Source organism: Borostomias antarcticus (assembly GCF_949987555.1).
Source record: "Borostomias antarcticus genome assembly, chromosome: 10".
NCBI classification, from domain to species: Eukaryota; Metazoa; Chordata; class Actinopteri; order Stomiiformes; family Stomiidae; genus Borostomias; species Borostomias antarcticus.
This window is the reverse complement of record NC_140243.1, coordinates 16,799,451-16,821,416: the sequence shown is the minus strand read 5'-3', so window position 1 is coordinate 16,821,416 and position 21,966 is coordinate 16,799,451. Positions and strand designations below refer to the sequence as shown.

The following is a 21,966-nucleotide window of genomic DNA, read 5'->3' as shown; positions in this document are numbered from 1 at the left end:
GAAAGAGAGAGAGAGAGAGAGAGAGAGAGAGAGATGAGGGTAGAAGGTGAGGAGGAGAGAGAAAGAGAGAGAGCGAGGCAAGGGGAGAGTGAGAGAGAGAGAGAGAGAGAGAGAGAGGGAGCGTTACAGGGAGAGGAGGATGATCTGTCTGGGTCAGATGGAGTCAATATTTGCTCCATTCCAGTGATCGTATGGCGGAGGGATCAAAGGAGGTGTGTGTGTGCTCTTAACAGAGTGCAAAGATGGCAGGGAGAGAAAGCCAGAGACTCTGGACCGGCCTCAAAGAGGTCTGAAGACAGAGTCGAGGGGAGCAGGTTCGTCAGGTAGGGGCGGGGCGTGGGGGGCGGGGTTGAGGGAGAGTTGGGAGGGAGGTAGAGTGACTGGATGAGAGATTACAGAGGATGAGTGACGGGTGAGGAAGGAGAGGAGATGAAAGTGGAGGGTTAAGGGCTTTAGAGGAGGGGTGTGAAGAGGAGGGCGGTGTCTACGGGGGGAGAGAGGGGGGGGGGGGGGCGGGGTTCCGCTGAGGGGGTCAGGGAGGTCACCAGCCAGACTAGGACAGGACATAGCAGGTCGCCCCAGCTGCATCCTAATTGGCTAACAAAGCCCCTCCAATTACCTTGTTCCAATTATTCTCACAAAGATGGCCTCATTGTTTTCCATTCAGCAAAGCCACTGGGCCATGCGTGTCTACACAACAGCAATAAACAGCAAGGTCTGTGTGTGTGCGTGCGTATAGTACAGTATGATTCTGTGTTGCACAGTAAAGCCTGGTCGGTAGACTGACAGAGGATGTAATAAACTGTTTATAACCTGTTTATGCCAAACACTACAGGTTATATAGCAAGGTGAGCCACATTCATAAAGTGATGCTATTAAACCAGGAGTCTGAACATATGCAGCCCAGTTTTGGTGAGGCGCTCGCTCCACCTGCTCCCTGTTAATACACTTTAGTGTGTTTCACACAAACACACGCGCGCACACACACACGCACGCACGCACGCACACACACGTAGCACACACAGCTGGTTCTTCTCTCTCAACTCTCGCAACTCCTAATAGATACTCTCACACGCTGTTCTCTCTCTCTCTCTCTCTCTCTCTCACACACACACACACACACACACACACACACACACACACACACACAGTTATGAAGCAGATTATGAGCTCTTAAGGATGATCTTGCTCTGGAACCAACATAGTTATGATAGGATCATACTCAACACCTCATTATGACCATTTAATAATTCCTTATAGATATCGAGCTAGATATCAGTATGAAGTTACTCCCTCTCTCAGTACAAGTTAGTCCCATCACACAGCTCAGAGATCAGGTTTCCTCCCCAGGAGGAGGCTGGAACTCCAAACAAGCGCAGGTCAGTGAATGAGGGTCAAGCGCTCAACTTACTTCCAAAAGCAACACAAGCTAGAGCAGAGTGGGCAGGGTGTCTCGCTGAGGCTGTGGGCTGCTACATGGACACTAGACAGACTTCAATGTTAAAGTTACAGGTGCAATGTGTGTGTGTGTGTGTGTGTGTGTGTGTGTGAATGTTATAGTTATTTTGTCTGCTCTCGCCCTGGACACTTCTCCTGCTTCATAAATCTGCTCCCCCCCTATAGCACTGTGTGTTATTTGGACTGCGACATGAAAAATATCGGATGTCAAGACACGAGGGCTTTCCGCACGGGCTGGTTGGCACACACTTGCGCAAACCAAATTCAAAACCGGTGCTAGCCTGCCCTTCTCTCTCTCTCTCTCTCTCTCTCCATCAACCTCTTTTTTTCTCTCTCATAAAAGCGTCGAATTTACAGTTGCTGGGAGTGGAGAGTGCTCTACTGTAAATATTTGTAAAAAGGCTGAGAGCAGGTTTATCCACCTCCATCTCCTTCCCTGGTTTGAGAGACTTCCCGACCTCTGACCTCCCCCTGAGCCCTGCTTCCCTGGCTCCCTGCTGGTCTTCTTTCACCACATTTAGTAGAATAATAAATGCCATGCCTCTTTCATGCAGTGTGTCAAGATCGGAAAGGCACAGACTCTCCAGACCTCTTTCAAATCCCTCTTTTTCTTTCCACCTCCTGTCCTTCCAAATCTCTCTCTCTCTTTCTCTCTCTCTCTATCTCTCTCTCCCCGATGAGAGTACGAATCCAGGTCAGCTTTGTGTGTTGAACATAGCAGACATACTTTAGTGTGGCTCGAAGCCCGTATTAAGCTGGCCGGTACTGTATGTGTGTATATGTGTGTGTGTGTGTACGTGTGCTTGTGTTTGTGTGCACGTGTACATTTGCGTCAGCCTCAATTGGCCCCCCTTGGCATCTTCATGGGCTGTGTGTGTGTGTGTGTGTGTGTGTTGGCGCATCCATTACCTGAGGCTCCATCAGGGCCAAATCTAAGCAAACATGCGCACTCAAAGGTGCGAACAGGACACAGGAGGATTAGAGCGGCGACCGTCTGACTAGGAGAAATAGCAGCCAGATCAAATACACATTTTTCACAAACTCGAACTCGAACACATTTTCTCAAAACTCAAGAAACTTTCCCAAATCGAGAACTGGGATGGAGCTGGAGTTTGGGGCTTGTTTATTGGACCCAGTAGAGAGAGAATAGGAGAGAGAGAGAGAGCGAGTGTGTAAGTAAGCAGAGCGGGTGGGCTTAGGCTTTGGAATATATTTAACAGTCTTAGTTTCTCAATAAGGAATTAATTTAAAAATGTAAAGAGACTGGAGTTTGGCTCAGTGGCCATTTTGAAACCCGACCGTAGGCATAGCCTAAGTATGTATGTGTCTATGTGTTTGCAGACATGATCACAGGAAAGGTTTGCCTAACGGTTGACACACCTGTAAAATGACCCATTAATATATCTGTTAGTTCACTGGCCCCTATCCAAACACACAAGCACACACACACACACCTGTGGGTTTGTTTGTGTGTGTTAGTAGTGTTGGTTCTAAAGTGGTTCTGGACCGCTGGGTCCCCGTAGCTGTTTGGCACAGTCTCACAGATCTCCTGTTATTGTTTTCAGTGGCTTACTCTCTAAAGCCCTTCTTGGCAATGCAGTCACACACACACACACACACACACACGCACACACACACACACACACGCACAAACACACACGCGCATGCAGAGAGAGGGGGTTATTTATAACGGGATGGAAGGGAAGGGCAGCCCAGGCACACTAGTGACTATTTTGGGAGGGTAACCGTCAATCACCGACTTCTGACAAGATCTCAAGTGATACCAGAAAAAACAATGCAGCCGAGAGCACGTTTATCTTCCTCCGAGGGTCAATGTCACCCGCTGCCTCTGGGAAAAGCCACCACAGATAGGATGTGAAGAGGAAAAAAAAACATACAAGTTGTGCCTCCCCCCGTTTTGTGGACTGCCACATGACGGCTCAGGCCAATGCCCCTGTGTCCTCAGTTTTCCCACCAGGCAAGCCTTTCCCATGAGGAACCCAGTCCAAGAGGCTATCCCTGACCTTACAGAAAGCCACTAGATACTCATCTTTACCTCCCTCAGCTCTCATTGTTATTGTCTCTCGCTAACAGCAGCAAGTAGTCCCTCTCTCTCCTTTCTCTGCCTGCCTCCCGCTCTCTTTGCCCCCAACTCAACCCCCCCCCCCCCCCCACTAAAAATAATTTCCGATGAACTCTGGGCGACTCCAACTGTCGTATGAAGGATTGCATTGTGTGTGGGTAGCAAAGAGAGATGGGGAGTTGGGGAGGGGGGAAGAGAGAGGGAGAGAGAGAGAGGGAGAGAAAGAGAGAGGGAGAGAGAGAGGGAGGGAGAGCGAGCGGGGGGCGGAATGCGACCAGACAGGAGTCTTGATATTGTTATCAGAAAGTAATGGTTCTGGGTTGTGTCGGTTGTTGCTAATGGTCTATGTCACCACTATGGGACTAACAGCCTCTACAACACGGGCCAAACACAAATGTTTCAGGGAAAGACTAAGAGACAGAGAGAGATAGAGGATAGAGTTCAAAACAAAGGAGAAAGAGGATGAAGAATTAAGAGAATTTGAGGTATTCCTCCCTCAGTCCAAGACTACTTCATGATGGATGATCAGTGAGGCCAGATGTCGGAGGGCCCTGTCTGCTCAGACTGTGAGTTATACACGGAACTTCCCCAGTCAAATTATGTGGAAAAAAAAAGTAATTTGATCAGGTCGCACATTCAGCGTGGCCTCGCTCAACTGACCCTTGCTCGTGTCCAGATCCACGTCACCTCTCCTCTGTTCCTGTTGAGAGGAACTCATAGAACTAGCTCACTAAATCACTGCCTTCAAAAACCGCTGCCTTCATCTAAGACGCGCTGCTGAAGTGGCACTTTTGCTCGGTCTGGTTCGTGCTTGCTCAACCTGACCTCTGACCTTGACCAATTAAAAGGGAGGAAAAGCTTCAGTCCTTTTGACCTTTGTTCTGCCTCTCCGGATTCTATTAACCACACGCACATGCACACACACACACACACAGCGCCTTCTCCTATTTTAGTCAAAATACCTTTCTCTCTAGTCTTCCATGTCCTCCCTTTCTTCCAGTCTTTTAAAGGAGTGATCAGTTTTCCATTGTGTCATCCATGACACTAATACAGCATCCAACTGGAGGGCATGCTGATTTAAGGGGTATTAAAAATCTAATCTGTTGCCTGAAAAGGTGATAGTGCTCCTTAAACAAGACTGCAAGACCATGAATGTGAGAAGACACAAGATTAGATTCTTATGTAATAAGACATTGAGACGAGCATTCTAAATAAAGTTATTTTATTACAAAAAGAAATCCAAATAGCAATTTATAATACAATCACCAAATAGTAGTTGCTCCATTCATATCCTTGCTTGAGTGTGTATTTGTGTGTGTGTGTTCAGAAGTCCTCCTGGTTGCTCCTCATGTCTCGTAGTTGTGTGAGTGACCTCAGAACCTCCTCTGTGGGCCTCCTCCCCAGCTGCTTCCCTGCTCTGGTCCTCACACTCACAGACCCGCTAACTCTCTCCTTCTCCCCCACCACTGGACACGGACACACGGACACGGACACACACGGACACACACACACGGACACACACACGGACACACGGACACACACGGACACACACGGACACACACACACACACAGGAAATTAATGCCAAAGAGCAGTTGATCTGTAAAACAAGCTGTGTTTTATAGTGCCACGCCATTTTGAATGGAGAGTGAGAGCTCTCCGTTAATGCGCCTATTGCAGTGATGTGGGAGCAGTGGTACTGTTGCACAGCCAACGATTAATTCTTACCAAATATGTAGTTGTACTGAGCCAGCTGTGCGGAGCGAATCTTTTTATTTAAGGTGGCTCCCTGGTCATCATCCACGTCAGCCATGAAGCCAGCCTCACGGAACTGTCCGACCACCTTAACGAAAGAGAGCAGCCCAGAGTGAGAGTTCAGCAGCACCCCAAACAGTGAGTGCGACACCCCAAAACACCAGGGTCAGGGGACCAACGGCACCAACGGGGAAGCAGGGAGGGGGCCCCGGAGGGAGATGTGAGGTCTGATCAGTACTGACCTCCTCAGCATACGCCTCGCTGTCGCCCCCTACAGGGACGACCATGACCTGCGCTGGAGACAACCACAAGGGCCTGGGAGACGAGGAGACAGGAGAGGTAGACGGCTTACAATGGGACACCGCATGGCCTGATTTGTCGTCAGTGTCAGGAGCCAAGAAAAAAAACAACACACATCAACATGACGCCATGTCTGATGGCAACAAGCGAATGTCAACAAGCGAACGGTAGGAAATTTACAGGCGTTTAATTATAGAGGGATTTTTATGAAATTGCAGATCTAATGAGAGGGGACACTACGTTGATCAGGTCAACTCTTTTTTTGTGCAAATGCGACTGCATTCACGCATGTATTCACATGCACAGTATCAAGCGTTTTTTTTAACGTGCAGAGTGCAATGCCAGAATCAGGAGCCTGCAGCCTACACGTCTTCGTTTAAGGACGATTATAAAAGCTGGAGGAGGTGAATTCAATAAAGATAAAGCAACTTGATTCTATTAAACTCGGTTAAAGGGGTAGTGCACTATTTTGGACATTAAGCCCTATTTGTGGTCTGCCTGCCATGAACCTGAAACATAGAGACCATCATTTCACTGATGGTCCAGTATTGAGCTAGCTGAGGTTTTTCTGCAGGCTCTCACTGGACTATAATGGAAGTCAATAGGCCGCCCGTAAATGCGTTGAAAATGATGAATGTGCTTTTCTGAGACGGGAAGCTCAGGGTGTCAATGCGCTCTCCTGTGAAATGTATCGCAATCCGAATATTTTTTGGTGTTTGGCATGACTTGCACATAGTCCTCTGTGGGAACAGTGAAGACAAGCGCCAGGGGAATGCTCATGTCCAAGCCATGACAAACAAGTCAAAACATTCTGACTGCGATACATTTCACAGGAGAGCATACTGAGACTGGTAAGATTACACCGTGTGCTTCCTGTCTCGGAAAACCACTTTATCATAGTTTTTCCAATGCATTTACAGGCGCCCCATTGACTTCCATTATAGTCCAGTGAGAGCCTGCATAAACCTGCAGCTAGCTCAACACTGGAACGATCAGTGAAATTATGGTCTCTATGTTTCAGGTTCATGGTAGACACCACAAATAGTTCTAAATGTCCACAATAGCACACTACCCCACATACAATATATTGCTTTACAGAGAAGCTCATATGATCTCACTAATTTGTAAATGAACTTGACAAATGATGGAAACACTTCCAATATCGTAGAGTTAGTTATTTTACAAACTTTATGCTACAGAATGCTTTTTTATGACCCCATCACACACAGCTTTTTATGACATTGGACAGTTTGATGGAAAAGCACCTTGATTGACATATTATTTCCTATGCGAACTTTCAAATCACTGCATTTAATTCTTCCCAGATGGACAGATGGAAAGCTGGCTAGTGCTTGGTGGGCTTGCTGTCTCACCATTTCCCCCCAAAGTTCTCCGCCAGGATCGCGATCATCCGCTCCAGAGATCCCAGCACTGCTCTGTGTACCATCACTGGTCTGTGAGTCAATCCATCCACCCTGAGAGAGACACATCACTACTGTGAAGAAAACTAGTGCAGAGAAACTGCACTGTAGAACCAGTAAGCAGTGGCTACATGTACAGGACTGATCTTACTCAGTCAAGGCACTAACAAAACATTTATGTACTGGTAAAACTGGTGACTAGGGGATACACCCTTCATCTGTGTGACAAACTCACCCAACATACTGGAGGTCAAATCTAATAGGCAGCTGGAAGTCCAGTTGGATTGTGGCACACTGGTGCTGTCGACCAATGGCGTCCTTTATTAGGATGTCAATCTGGGAACAGGAAGAGGCCCCAGGTCAGTAGCAGTTGGCACTCTGTGATGAAAGCTGGGATAAATTTAGAGAACTCTGAGCCAATGGCCATGATTGATTTCTGACAAATCAGCTGCCCAGATGTCTCCGTCAAGCCCTCGGCCCTGACCTTTGGCCCATAAAAGGCTCCGTCTCCTGGGTTAAGCTCCCAGCGCTCTCCAAACTGCTGCAGACTCCTCTCCAACTGCTGCTCAGAGAGAGAGAGAGAGAGAGAGAGAGATAAGAGAGAGAGAGAGAGATAAGAGAGAAAGGGATGTGTGAGAGAGAGAGATGAGAGAAAGGGATGTGTGAGAGAGAGATGAGAGAGAGATGAGAGAGAAAGAGATGAGAGATATGCGAGAGAGAGAGATAAGAGAGAGAGATATAAGAGAAAGAGATGAGAGAGAGAGATAAGAGAGATGAGAGAAAGATGTGTGAGAGAGAGAGAAAAGAGAGAGAGAGAGAGAGGAAAACAAAGAGAGAGAAACATGTTTTTCATCAGGGATTTTTTTTATTTATTTTTTATTATATTTATTTTTTGTTTTGTTTATATTTAGAATAAATGTAGAAAATTACATTAGAGCCACTAAATCTCAACTCAATCTGTCTAGATGTCCTTAGGGCTAAATTAGGAGGGCGTCCTTTAGTCTCCACATCTTATTTCATGCATATCTCGACAAACGGAACAAGCAAGTCTTTCAGCCATGACCGAGTCATCAGACATATTATACATAAACACTCATTGGATAAGTGGATTCCATTACACAACTCATTTTATTTATTGTGGAATTCTCCATCGGGAATGATTTATAGTGTGTAGTTGATGGCTGATTATACACACACATTGACACAGCTGGGCCTAAGCGGGGTTGCCCACTCTGCCACCAACCCCTGTCCTGCATTCCTAGTGTGTGTGTGTGTGTGTGTGTGTGTGTGTGTGTGTGTACCTGTTCAGCGGTGTCCCACAGCCCTGGCTCTCCGAGGCAAGGCGTGGGCCGCGTAGAGAGGAGGCAGTGGAAGGAGAACCCAAACACCTGATAGACTCTCCTCACGAAGTCCAAACAGGACCCCATCTCCCCCTCCAGCTGACAGAGGACAGAGAGAGGGTGGCAGCCCACCAGAGAACAGGGAGAAAGCAGAGAGAAAGAGAGCTTGAAGAAAGGTTGGGGATTAGAGGGGAAGGCATTTAAAAAGAACAGTAAATAAACACACACTTGTTGTCCAACTGCAAGGAGTTAAACGTCGGAAGGATCGGGGCGGGTCAGTTGACGTGGTTGCGATACAATGCATTCCTGAGCGCTGCGCTGATCGAGTTAGTTAGGTAAAACAAATCCCCCGGCCCCAGGAATATCCTCATGTGATTCTTGCCTCTGGTCTGGATGTTAATGAGGCCAGTAACAAGCACAATCACACTCTTCTCCTGGCCTGCCCTGGAGGCCGGGACATTCCAGCCCCGACGCAGGGTGGAGGGCGAGGCAGTCAGGTGATGGACGGTATAGACGGAACAAAGCTCTCCATTCAGCACGACGTCCGAGGGAGACGTGGGGAAAGTGTCAGGGTTTTTTTCCCCCTTTGAACACCTATTCAATTCAGTATCTACTTACTATCTGGCTCCCGATAGTATAATTTCAGCAGGCTTTTGATTTTTTGTTTTCGGCCTGTCGTGGTGGGTGTGTGTGTGTGTGTGTGTATGTACCTGCTCTGGTGTGCAGAAAATGTGCGCGTCGTCCTGACAGAACCTGCGAACCCGGGTCAGACCGCTCAGCGCCCCGGAGAGTTCGTTGCGATGCAGCGCGCCAAAGTCGGCCCAGCGCAGAGGCAGCTCCCGCCAAGACCGCACACGCTGCTCGAACATCACACTGGACCCGGGACAGAGGGGTCAGAGGGTGAACGAGGGTGTGTGTGTGTGTGTGTGTGTGTGTGTGTGTGTGTGTGTGCGCGCGCGCGTGTGTGTGTATGTGTGTGTGTGTGTGTGTGAGGGTGAAAATTAGAGAAAAAGTGTGCAAAGAGTTTGGAAAGTATAACTGTGTGTGTGTGTGTGTATGTCTGTGTGTGTGTGTGTGTGTGTGTGTGTGGGTGAAAATGAGAGAAAAAGTGTGCAAAGAGTTTGGAAAGTATAACTGTGTGTGTGTATGTCTGTATGTGTGTGTGTGTCTGTGTTTGTGTGTGTCTGTGTGTGTGTGTGTGTGTGTGTGTGTGTGTGTGTCTGTGTTTGTGTGTGTCTGTGTGTGTGTGTGTGTGTGTTAACTTCTCACCAGTGCGCGGGACAGTTCATGGGTTTGAGGGCGTAGGTCTGCGAGTTCTCTGAGGTCACTGTGAACATGTTCTCGCTGTAGTGCTCCCAGTGGCCAGAACGCTCCCACAATGCAGTGCTGAACAGTGTAGGGGTCACGACCTCGTTGAAGCCCCGCCTCCGATACTCAGTCTAAGAGACAGCAGGAAGGAAGGATGCGGTGAGGGTGGAGAGAGGGGAAGAGAGGATGGAAGGAGGAAGAGAGGTCAAGGAAAGGTTACTGAGAGCGAGATGGAGGTCAGACAGTGACCATGAACTAATTGGTGGTGTGACTGAGGTAATTGGTATAATTTGCTGACTGCTGATTAAAACATGACTGTCCTGAGGATTCTGTTATCACAAAATGTGTGTGTGTGTGTGTGTGTGTACCTTTATGAAGTCAGTGAGTGTGTTGTAGATGTGGGCTCCTTTGGGCAGAAAGAAGCAGCTACCAGGACTAACGTCGTTGAAGAAGAACAGCTCCTGGTCCTGAGGAGACATAAAACCACAACATGGCCGCCGTAAGGGGAGTGACGGTGGAGGCGACGCGCTCCCTTTACTCTCTCCCTCCTCTATCCCCCTCCGCCAGCTGGTCTCACCTTGCCAATGCGTCTGTGATCTCTCTTCCGCGCCTCCTCCTGCTCCTTCTCCCACTCCTCTCTCTCCCTCTCTCCTGGAAAGGCCACGCCTATCAGGCGCATCACACCCGAGCCCCCTTCCATCGTCACCGGAGACACCTGGGCCAGACGGAGCGGGGGAACAACGATAGAGAGAGAGAAAAACACAGAAAAGAGAAAGAGCAGGTGGGGTCAGAGAGTGACAGCGGTGGATGTTTGAGTTTCCACTCTGTGTGTGTCGGTACGTTCACCAGCGACTGACCAAAAGAGGACCCTGACCAACGCGGCTTCCTGCTCCGGCTGCTGTTTCCATGCTACCCCAGTCTGCCCAGTGCCACGGCCCTGTGGAAATTCCTAGACTCTCCCAGTATCAGTCGGGGGAGGAAATTCCATTCCCCAACAGTCCGGTTGACCGTATCGGAGGGAGGTCTATGTAAACAGCTCTTAGCCCTCAGCCACGGTCGTGCTTGTTGGTTTATTACGGTTGAGGCTAAACTGTTAACTTTGTTTGTTTACAGTCTAAATCAGCCAAAGACCAAACAGCAGGACCCCAAGGAGAACTGGAAATTGTCTGGCAAAGGACTAGTCAAATACACAGGGACACACATACAGTACTGGGTAGGTAATCAACTGATTTTGATACAGTTTCGCACCCATGGGAATTTTCATATCATGGGTTAGGAGAGGAGACAAATGACACTGACACACACACTCACTGTCTGTCACACACACACAAACATACAGACACACACAGACACATGCACGGACGCACGCACCTGGAGCATATTGAAGACTTTGAGAAGCCCAGTGTGAGGGAGGAGAGGGTCACTGCAGACTCCTATGCTGTCACCACACCTGAGACATGAAGAGCAGGAAGGAGTGAATGAGTGTGTGTGTGTTTGATTAGTAGGATCGTTTTGAAAGAGGGGGTGTCTGTGTGTGAGTCACACACCTGTACACTGTGACCGTAGGACCATTTATCTGCTCCTCAATCAGCTGGAGTCTCAGCTTAGAATCCTAAACACAGGAAACAGTCAATTTAGATTTACACACACACACACACACACACACACACACACACACACACGCGCACACATTTTATCTTGTATTGTATAGATGTGTAATTTGTAAATTGTGTACGTGTAACCTATCTCTGTGTGCTACATGTGTTTGTATGAACAGTGCTATATAAATAAAGTTGACTTTGACACAGAGCTGGCAGCAACATTTGTACTCTGTATGACAAATAAAGATTTGAATCTGAAAAACACACACGCACGCACACACACAATATATCATCCATCTAACCAATAAAGACCCATAGCCAAAGGAGGCAAAGGAAGGGACCCACTAAAATAATAGTGTTTGACAGATACGCCTTCCACTTCACATACCTCGCTGGTGAGGCATATCACAAGCTATTACGAATGGCAACATGTAAACATTCAATTAGACATGCAGCAACAGGCTTGGAGCCACAGCATACTCCTATTCTAGCCTGTCCTATTCTGGGTCACAAGCGTAATCTATTGGACGGTGGAACGTCTATGAAATGTAATCAGAACTGCATTTTGTTGTGACTTTTCAAATTTAGCTCATAACACAACAACTAAAAAAAAAAAAAGCTAAGTGCTAGGGGTCGGGAGGAAGATCTGGCGCAAATAGATGAACAAAGCCAGTGACGTCACAGATAAACAGAGCAAGGTGACATCTGACCTGGAAGAGTTCTCGGACTTCCTGTACGTTGAGCTCCAGTCTGGAGAGGGGAAGTCTGAGGGAAGCGGCTTCCTGACACCTCTGCTCCACATCGCTCAGACATAGGGCGCTAGGGGCGGGGCCACGCAGGGTTCCCGAGGATGAGTGACAGGGTAAGAGTGAGGGTGTGAGGGAAAGAGAGAGGGGTTATGAGGAACAGACAGCTGGCTCAGAGATAGAGCATGTTATAGACTGATCCACTCATAGCATCCATCCCTAGATATAGAACTGAGTGGATTGAGATCAAAAGTTCGCTGGTCTTAAAAAGGCTAGTGAGAACTTGTCATCATATTGCTTCCCCATTTTCAGGTCAATTCATCCAGTGTTTCGGGTGGGGGTTGGAAAGGGACTGGACCATGGACACACACACACACGAGGTCCCTCACCTGTTCTCCAGCAGGTGGTCACAATAGAGCCCCGACTCGGACACGCCTTCTCTGCATAGCTCCGCCCCCAAACCCTCCAACACCCCGCCCAGGACACATGCTCCGGTCCTCCACGCCGCCTGAAGGGCGGGGGGGGGATAGAAGGGAGGGGGGGAGCCGCCATTGCACTGTTAATATCAGAACAACCTCCACTGGTTTACAGCAGACCACAGAACAAGGAAGTGACAGCGTTCCGAATCGTATACTTCGATTTTTTACTATTAGTATGTACTACAGCTGCCCTTATAAAAGTACATACTTTGCATGGAGTATGCATACAAATGGGACCTACTAGCCTACTTAAAGATAAGTATCACAGAATGTATTTCTCACCAGTCGGCAGTGATGGTGGGGATTTTTAAAGCAGGCTAAAAGCTGTTGTAGTTCTGTCTCTCAATGGTTAATGTTGCTTTTCTTTTTTTTTCAGGTGAGAAAGTAACCATGTAGATTCCCAATATGTAGTTGGTTTATCCAAATAACTTTATCCAAGTAAATCTGTCCCTCTTCGGTTACATAAAAGGAAAACTGAACTTGTTCATTCATCTGAAGCTATTCAACTGGGACCGCCACTCCTGGATGGCGTCAGGAAGTCAAATAACGCATCCAACAACCTTAACATTTATTTAGGAACACAGAGCTGGCTGGCATAAGCAGTTTGTTGGCATTTCCTTTTGACAAGTGATAAATTAATAATGATACCATACAGATAGAAACACTCATGTTATGCGACCACATCATAATTGCCCTGTCAACGCACCATCATCCATCTGTGATCTCAGCAGCTCAGTGGATGTGACAAATGTTCCTCTGCGCAGAGGATTGTGGGTCAGAATAGCCATGCTGGCTTGCATACTAAATCCGGTCGCATTTTGCAGTAGGTCATCCTGGTATTTTTGGCGCATTATGTATTGGGACATACTAAATTATTTTTTGGGGCATATTAGAAGTGAGTGATTTGGAACGCAGACAGCATCTCAGGTGGCTCTTGTGTGGACAGATACCTGCTTGCCCTCCACAGTGTCGAAGCCCAGCAGCTGTAGTTCACAGTCGTCCTCTAGGGGGCGTAACAGCTCCCACAGCTCACCGTTCACCCTGCTCGCCAGTGCTCCTTTCAGCCTGCAGAGGGAGACAGGAGAGAGCTACTGCATGGAACACTACAACCACAGACTGGATCACCCCTACTCTATCACCAGCATGATCAACAGCATTCTCACCTCCCAGGCCCTGTTTGAACATGGTCAGTATGCATGTTACCTTCCCACAGATATCAATGATATAACCTCACAATCACTCTACAGATGAATAACAGAATGCCAGTGTCTTCCCCTTCAATACATTATGCGCTGGAGGTGAGGAGAAAGGTCACGATGACTAAGCTAAGACTAAGCTCCACTGATTGTCAAACACCTGTGTGTGAAATTTGTTCTCCGCATTTGACCCATCCCCTGGGGGAGCGGTGAGCAGCAGCGGTGCCGCGCTCGGGAATCATTTGGTGATGTAGATTCAACCAGAGATTCAACCAGGAGTTACCGTGCATTCTGGGCGATGTGGAGAGGCGTGGTGACCCCTGCTGTACCCTTCACTGTCCTGCCATCAGCCAATTGGATTCTGAGGGTCTGCCCTGGATCTGCTCTGCTGCTTCTCCTCCTATCGGCATACTTCTCTTGGAGAGCCACGAACATTCGCACGCGCTCAGACAGGCCGGAGCTCACCTGTAACCGGAGGAGAGAGGGGAGGTGAGGGGGATTAGACGAGGGGTCAGTGAGAATTTGACATTCTTATACAATTGTAATTAGACATGTATAATACACACACAAACAGAGAGACAGAGAAGAGAGGAGACCACCCAAGTACATCAATTCCAATATTGGGAGTGATATGCCCCACCTTGCTAGCTAGTACGCTCACCCAGGATCCTAATTCAGGTCACACCACCAAGAGTACATGCATGATGCAAATAACCCTATATAAGCATATGAAACAGTAAATGCTACTGGCAGAGCTATACTGACAGGTGTCAACAGCACCACCATTGGCTGAAATGATCAACACCATGCTATGGTTTCTATACAGACCTGGATGCTACACTACTCTTTTGGAAAGCTAGGTGGCTAGTCTCTTGTCTAGCTAACTGTTACTGTAAGCCACTGTCTAACAGCCAGTCTGATTTCATAACAGAGAAACTAGTTTTGATAACCACACCTTGCTATAACGCCTGAAAAAGCGCAGCGCCGCGTGTGCGGAGGTTTGACAGGCGGGCAAACGTAAGAACACTGCAACCACCATCCTTAATCCACCTATATATGTCTGACTCCTCGATCACAACATTTTACAGTCGGTCGTCCCCTACACTGCATGCGGCCATAACACCGGAAGAATGAAGTAAGTCAACGGGAGATTTGATTGGGCAAAATAGTAAGAGGGCGGAGTCTTGTGACGCATTAGAATGCGCCCGCTCATACGCGTCGACATACAAATATGCGCTCACTAATCCTAACATGTTGTGGATGGGCCAGATTGAGATACAAACGCTGAAACATACCTTACAATTAACTGTAAAAAAATAAAATAAAAGACGACGACAGTGTTTTAGACATCTACATCATTCGATAGTTTTAACCTAAACACCGTAGCTAAATGTGCATAGACTAGCGCAGCATATGCCCATCCCAATTAGATCAGATCACTGAAAACATACAGCGCCTAAAAATGATGCAGCCACGCTTGCCAACCAGTGAATCCTACACAACAAGCATCCCTTGCACTTTAGCCTAGGCCAAAGTGATACAGGACAACCGTGGGCAACGACGAATCTGACAGCTTCGTTATTGTAATGAAGCCCTGACATTTCTTATATTAAACCTGAAGTATACGGGACGGGTCGTTCTTTTAGAACAGAAACTGACTTATGAAGGAGTATGAAATACATGTTGTAGGCTATTTAACTTGTTTGTTCAGCTTTAAATTGTGAGGCAATTGGTATTGGTAAAACTTGCTTCATTTGCAAATTAATTTTCAAGGCGCGAACTTGAGCAAATACTACGCAGTTGTTCAAATATAGGCTAAAATGAGTGCACTGCCAGTCCATTTTCTATTCAGCGAAGACTGTTCTCGTACAGCTAAATACAATTTAACTAAAAACGAATCGACAGTAAGTCCTAACGATATTTTCATACAAAAGACAACTATGTGGTTATTAATTTAGGGATTTCGCAGCCTGTGTGACGCAGGTCTAGATTCACTACTATTGAATGACCACTTGGGGGCGCTAGAGTGTATCCATAGGCTCAACCTAGGTGTCTGGTACGCATTTAAATTAGGTCATTAGCCATACAAAAAGCACATCTAACACCCAGTCACAAAAATACATCCATATTGTCGATTTGTAGAGGGGTGCATCTCAATAGTCAAACGTGGCTCCAACTCTCCATATCCTGCATCCACACCACTATAGCAATAGCCATTACTGAATAGTCTTCTATAATCAATAAAATACTACTCAGTAATAGTCAGATGCACCCCTGTGTTTGTAGCGTTTGTCAATTGCCATACAGGTCTACACCTGTGAAAAATTGTCATAGCACTGAATCTTGGGACTGGCAGGGTACTGCTGGAGAGGCTGCTGCCTATGTGAATAGTATTCATTTGCAGAGAGGTTATGGTTGTAAACAGTAGACTGCGTGGGCTCTATTGAATAAAGAACAGTTCTGTGCAAGAATGAATGTTCCCTGCCACAGACATCTGGATAGTATGGCCCTCTCTTTCTGTGCCAATGCATACATGGATACCCTGAGGTCAGGAAAAGGTCACGTGTTTGTGCTTCGGTATGGTCTCGTGTTGCTACAACAATGTGCTGATAGGTTAGTTCCTCAATAAACAAAAACAATATGTTCTTAACCTATTTTGTATGAGTCATCCAACAGTCGATAATTTAACTACATCAACAATCTTAACTCAAAAGGGTGGAAGACGTGAGAAAAAATCCCTACATCCCACCCCCCACCCCTCCTCCGCCCCAATGAGCATGTGCGCGCTCCCTCACATGTGCTATTACAGTCAATCCTATTCTTTCATATGCTGGGGCAAGTGGGAATGTGAACGCTTAAGGGCTAAGGAAAGAGAATTGAATCAAGAAACATGATCTTTGTGTACTGTATGCAATAACAAGTGTACATTCATATGTCGGGGCACGTGAGAATGTGCACACTGAAGGGGTAAGGAAGGAGGAAAATGCGATATTCATGTATGCGATGACAAGTGTACAGAAAACGTGCGTCCTGTGGGAGAAGCACCCCGAGTAAAGAATATAGGACTCTGAACTACAGTATGTGAGTCAGCCATACTATATCTGGACATCAGTCTTTGCAAAAACAAAACAAAACAAAACGAACAAACATGCTGACGTTGTGAAGTGTTGTGACTGTGTGAGGTAGACAATTTACTCGACTAAAGAGAGAGGAGAGTTTGAGCACCTGAAAGGACTGGACACTCAAAGATCAGTGATAAAGCATCGTTGATGACAGCAACAACAATAATAATGCAATGCATCTAATCAAGAGAGAAAACAAAACAATACACACCATCGGTTTCCTCACATCATAAGCATTTTCACCCCCAAAGTATTCAAACAAACTTCTCTTGGGAGCTCAAGAGTACAGGTAACGGAAAGATTATTTACAGACACTCCTCTTAATACATCCATCCATGTGTCGCTGACTGTCAAATGAAAGTTGAGTAGAGGGAGAGTAGGTTGGTAGTCTACAAAGTTTGGATTCACCTTTACAGCAGTGGAACATGCGTATATCTAACTGATCGAGTTGTTAACTAGTTAGCAGTGACAGTTCAAGAGGCAGCACACGAGATCACAGGATACATTGTTGTACAGTGACTAGATGAAGCAGATCTGCATCAATGATTCAGCACAACACCCCAGATAAACATCATACTGAGATGGTCACATTTTCTAAATAACATTGATTTCTCACTCCCTTCAATGCACAGGTACAAGGGACACTCTTCTCATGGCTACTTCATTGGTGATATTTAGCATGAGTGTAGATGCAGGAGATACACAGCCCGAGACAATGTAACAGTAGTAGCAGTAGTCTCTCAGGCCCATGGTACCATGTCTCTAACCCTGAACACTTCAGTAGATCATAAAGGCTTGGACAGGTATAAGCAATATGGATATCATTTGATTCCGATCAGAGGGCAAAATGAGTAAATTCTCACGGTGCTTATACCTATACAAGTGTTCAGATCCGTATAAAGTGCCTAGGGGTGGTTTCTGGACAAATCCACAAAAGCGTGTGAGGGGCAAGATCGACAGAAGCATGAGCAATGGTTAAAAAAATAATCTTTGAGAATGAACAGAAGGGATGCCGGGCGTGAACATGCATGCAGCAGAAGCCAGCCTCCACCCCCCTCTACTGTCCCCACAGCAAAATAAGTGATTAGAGGCAGCGTGTGGAATAACGAACACTACTAGCTACTGTATCCGAGATTACGTTACAGCCAAAACAAAACTAAACAAACAAACAAAAACTGAACACTGCAGTCCAAAAATAACAAAGCAGTCGTTTGTTAGAAATGACATTTCAGGATTTGAGTTTCTCCCCTGGAAACAGGTGAGAAATTAATGACATGGATTCTCTGGGTCAACAGGCCCGATCTGCGGTATATATCCATGACAGTGACAGCTTCAAAGAAAAGTACCCTCCCCGTCAAGTTGATACTCTGGATTTTATTCAAGTCAGTACAAGGTAGAGAGGTCTAGAGAGGTTCAAAGGTCAAACCTATTTAGCTAGGACCCCCCCCCCTCCCCCCTCCACTCCACTAATGAGCATCTTCATGACTCATTTTGACCTCAAGTCTCTCACTTTATGTATCGGTACACGACGGGATCTTCACTATGTTACAGCTGGGGAGAGAGGGTTTGCTCCACGCGTCACTTAGTGAAACAGAGCGAGTGAGACATGATCATAGTCCTCTTACACAAACTAGAAAGGTTTCAGGTTTCAGATACAGATTTCAGGTACAGTTTAGAATATACATGAAGAAAGACTTAAGTGTGGAAAGGTCTAGTAGAAGAGGAAGAAGAAAGTTACCATCTACAATATGATACAATCTGGAGATATGAGTGGGGTGTACTTTAAAAAAAACAAAAAAACAACCAAGAACAGCAAACTGATTATTCGACGTCAAAACTTCTTTGGAGAGCCCATACCTACTGAGAACAAAATGGTTGTATTTAGGACACACAACACACAACCACACACTTAGGGTTAGGGTTATTCAATAAACTTTGATCTTCGACTACATCACCACTCATGAAATCACCCCCCCGCCCCTCCCCCAATCTCTCTCTCTCTCTCTCTCTCTCTCTCTCTCTCTCTCTCTCATATATATACTCTCTCTTTTCTCAGAGTTTCAAAATCAGACATCTTACATCACACAACACAGGAAGTAGAGAGGATCTGAAATAGAATAACCACCTGGTGCTTCTTCTCTACTCAGACTTTTTGCACGTCGTCTTCCTCCGAGTTCATCCCTGCGTACGCGCCTCTCTCTGGCCCTCCCACTCATCCTCCTGGGTGGCGAAGGGGCGGAGCCAGTCGTGGGCTTGGTTACCCATAACACTGTGCTGTGTACACAGCTTAGCTGATGGGCTGGTACTATACCGTACTGTACTATACTACACTGTAGAGTTGTTAGATTACTTGCTAGTTTGCGCGAGGGTTTACGCTGAGCTAAATGAGATGTGAAGGACGAGGTTGGGAGGGAACTGGGAGGATTAGCTGGGTTCAGACCAGAAGTGCACAACACGCTTGCCCTGTGTTGGCAAGGGGGGTGTGGCTTACACTTTTTCATTCAGCTTGCCGCGTGGGCTGACTCTTCAGTAGCGCGGGGGTAGGAAGGGTCTTTTGGGGGGGTGGAAGGGACCTCCTTGCCCCCCTCTGAAAGGGGGGCCGGGTCGCTTGCCCCCACGGAAGGCGTGGGAGTCTCGGTTGAGGTGGGGGGGGGGGGGCCCGAGCTCCGAGCAGGGCTCTCTGGGGGATGGGGACGGACAGAATGGGCGGGCGAGGGGAGGGGTTAGGCAGGCGCAGGAGGGCGACGGGGGGGGAGGGGCGGCGCGGGTGGGGGTTAGCGTTTCGGGGCAGAGCCGGGGGGCTAGTGGGGGGCCTCTGGAGCGCAGGGGCGGAGGAGTGAGGAGGGGCGGGGTCGCCGGAGGGGGAGGGAGGGGTGGGGGTGGAGGAGGCTGTAGGGGACGGAGGGTGGAGGCCGTCCTTCACTCTGCCCAGTAAGGGAGGGGGGGCCCCGGGGGTGCCGGGGCGGTGGAGGGGGGGCGCATGACGGGGGGCAAAATGCTCTTTGACAGTGCCCGGGCGGGGAAGCTTAGGGGGCTCCCCAAGTAAGGAGGACATGAGTGGGGGGGGGGCGCCTTTACCGCCCCTGGGACCCCCGACACCAGCGTCTGGTCGAATCGGAGGAGGGAGGGGCAGTGGCCGGTCTATAGGGACTAAAACCCCGCCCACCATGACAGCGGAGGGGGGGCCTGGGAAGCTGCGGGGCTGGAGAGGGGCCTGCGGCATGGGAGGAGGAGGGGGGCGAGGGATTGGGGGAGGAGGGGAGCTGAAGAAGGGGCCAGGGGGAGGGGGGTGCTGGTGGAGGTGTGGAGGGGGGGTCTGGGAGCTCTCCCCGTGGTAGGGCATTTGGAACTGGGCCGGGGGCTGGAGAGGGTGCTGGTGAGGATGGCCGTGGAGGGGGTGAGGATGGGGCGGGTGGAGGTGGGGAGGAGGAGGAGGTGGGGGGGGCATCGGCGGAGCCATCTCGTCGGGGCCCCCCGGGACGGCGCCGAGGGGCGGAGGGGCGACCCCGTGGGGGTGCGAGGGGGACGGCGGCTGCGCCTCGAGATAGCCCCCCTCCTCGTACCACATCCCGCCCCCCGGCCGGCCGCCAGCCCCGCCGCCGCCGCGCCGCAGGCCTCGGCCAATCACACGGATGCTCTCCACCGTCTGGATGCGCTCGCCGGGCGTCGGCCGGTTGGAGTAGCCCAGCGTCTGGATGGGGGCCCCTTCCGTGCAGGGGGAGACCAGGGTCTCGATGCGGTGGAACTGCCCCTCCCCCCCCCCTCCCCCGCCCCCCTCCCCGCCCGGGGAAGCCCCCTCTCGTCCCCTCCCCTTCGGCCCGCCGTCCTCGGAGCCGACGCTGGCCTTGCGCGAGCCCGCGGACGCCCTCCTCTCCCCGGGAGCTCTGTCGCTCCCGTGGCCCTTCCCCTGGCCGCCCTGTCCATCTTTCTTAACGGCGGCCTTCATCTCGGAGTGGGAGACGGCGGAGGAGGAGGAGCCTCCCGATGGCTTCCTCGTCTTCGCGGCCTCGTCCTCCTTCGTCTTCGCCGCGCCTTTCCCCGCTGGCGCCGCCTTCTTCCCGCCTCCGTAGCCCTGGCCTCGGGACGAGGAAGGCGAGGGCAGGAAGTTAACGTCGCCACCGCCGCCCGCCGGGTGGATGACGGCGTCCCAGGGGTCGCTGCGGTAGGCCGTGGGGGACAGGCTGTGACCGACCGGTTCCCCCCCCCCCGGCGTGTCCATGATCTCGTCCTGGGTGGGAGTGCCGCCCGTCTCGTCTCTCACCGGGGTGCCGTCCACCCCGTCGCCCCCCAGCAGGGGGCTGTTGTCGCCCAGGCCCAGGCTGAAGCCCGGGTTCCCCTGGAGGAAGCTGTTGATCTTGGACTCCAGGCTGGGGGGGGAGATGGGTGGAGCCGAGGGGGGCGCGGGAGGAGGGGGAGGGGAAGACTCTCTCTCTTTCTCCCAGTCCCTCGTTCGGCCCGTGTCTCGTTTCAGGCTGTTGCCCAGAGGGGGCTTGGTCTTGGGGGTGGTGGGGGTGGGGGGACCCTTAGCCGCCGAGGATTCTGGGGAGGCGCGGGTGAGGGGCGTGGAGGAGGAGTTCCCGGTTACACTTTGTAACAGAGAGGACAGACCTGGGAAGAGGGGGGGGGGGGGGGGGGGGGGGTGTAGAGACCGAGAGAAACAGGGAGAAAATAAAGGAAGAGAGAGAGAGATATGGGAGAGAATTACAACAGATAACAGTAATGTATAAATATCCTGGCACTCCCTATCCTGAAACCAGGAGCCTGGTGATCTCAGCAGCTGCATGTCAAACCATCTACAGGTATGTCCACTCAACTGTGTGTATGACCAGCCAAATATCTGGCTCGTGTGTCAAACTACTTTTACCGTGTGTGTGTGTGTGTATGTGCGCGGGTGAGAGTGTGTGCGCGCGGGTGAAAGTGTGTGTGCGTGCGGGTGAGTGTATACACTTCTCTCACCCTGCGTGTTTGTCTTGGACAGAACGTTAAGTATGCTTTCAGGGGTCATGTCAACACGAGACAGGATGCTGGCCAGGGCCGGACTGGTCGGGGCAGATTTGTTGGAAGACGATTGGCCAGATGGGGTGGTGGGGGTTCCGGGGGAGGGACGGGACAACGGGCTGACTGCTGGGAGGGAACGAGAAAGGAGACAGATAGTCAAA

General features: G+C 49.4%; 2 protein-coding genes across 4 annotated transcripts in view; both read right to left on the bottom strand.

Annotated features, from left to right (window-relative positions):
* Window positions 1-4,812: 4,812 nt before the first annotated feature.
* Window positions 4,813-19,268, bottom strand: tars2 (threonyl-tRNA synthetase 2, mitochondrial). 3 transcript variants are annotated; one of them, XM_084444991.1, is made up of 18 exons: window positions 18,933-19,268; window positions 13,969-14,150; window positions 13,440-13,554; window positions 12,400-12,518; window positions 11,975-12,083; window positions 11,211-11,275; window positions 11,035-11,113; window positions 10,241-10,378; window positions 10,032-10,130; window positions 9,625-9,794; window positions 9,066-9,228; window positions 8,317-8,454; window positions 7,500-7,577; window positions 7,251-7,351; window positions 6,968-7,069; window positions 5,537-5,609; window positions 5,268-5,382; window positions 4,813-5,007 (listed from the first exon to the last, which is right to left on the bottom strand). In XM_084444991.1, exons 2-18 carry the CDS (start codon window positions 14,118-14,120, stop codon window positions 4,865-4,867), a joined length of 1,959 nt encoding a protein of 652 aa, XP_084301117.1. In that variant the 5' UTR covers window positions 14,121-14,150; window positions 18,933-19,268; the 3' UTR covers window positions 4,813-4,864. The 3 variants fall into 3 exon arrangements, 2 of the variants coding, with proteins under 2 accessions (XP_084301117.1, XP_084301116.1); XM_084444990.1 differs by lacking the exon at window positions 18,933-19,268 and adding an exon at window positions 14,641-14,744; XR_014630642.1 differs by lacking the exons at window positions 4,813-5,007; window positions 18,933-19,268 and adding an exon at window positions 14,641-14,744 and having other exon boundaries at window positions 5,309-5,382; window positions 5,537-5,664.
* Window positions 19,269-19,299: 31 nt separating this feature from the next.
* LOC311314571 (uncharacterized protein) overlaps window positions 19,300-21,966 on the bottom strand; it is a gene marked incomplete at its 5' end in the record, with an annotated part of 11,305 nt that continues 8,638 nt past the window's right edge. The window contains 3 exon segments of the mRNA XM_084444989.1: window positions 19,300-19,457; window positions 19,459-21,415; window positions 21,764-21,931. Coding sequence (XP_084301115.1) covers window positions 19,334-19,457; window positions 19,459-21,415; window positions 21,764-21,931 — 2,249 coding nt within the window. The 3' untranslated portion in view covers window positions 19,300-19,333.

Bases quoted from the DNA above. Each gene is read 5' to 3' on its own strand.
- tars2 (XM_084444990.1), bottom strand. From the start codon at position 14,724: ATGGTGGTTGCAGTGTTCTTACGTTTGCCCGCCTGTCAAACCTCCGCA. The intron at 11,276-11,974 runs GTCAGATGTCAC...TCCTGTGTTTAG, and splicing joins AAGTCCGAGAACTCTTCCAG to GATTCTAAGCTGAGACTCCA. The intron at 9,795-10,031 runs GTACACACACAC...GCTGTCTCTTAG, and splicing joins CACTCACTGACTTCATAAAG to ACTGAGTATCGGAGGCGGGG.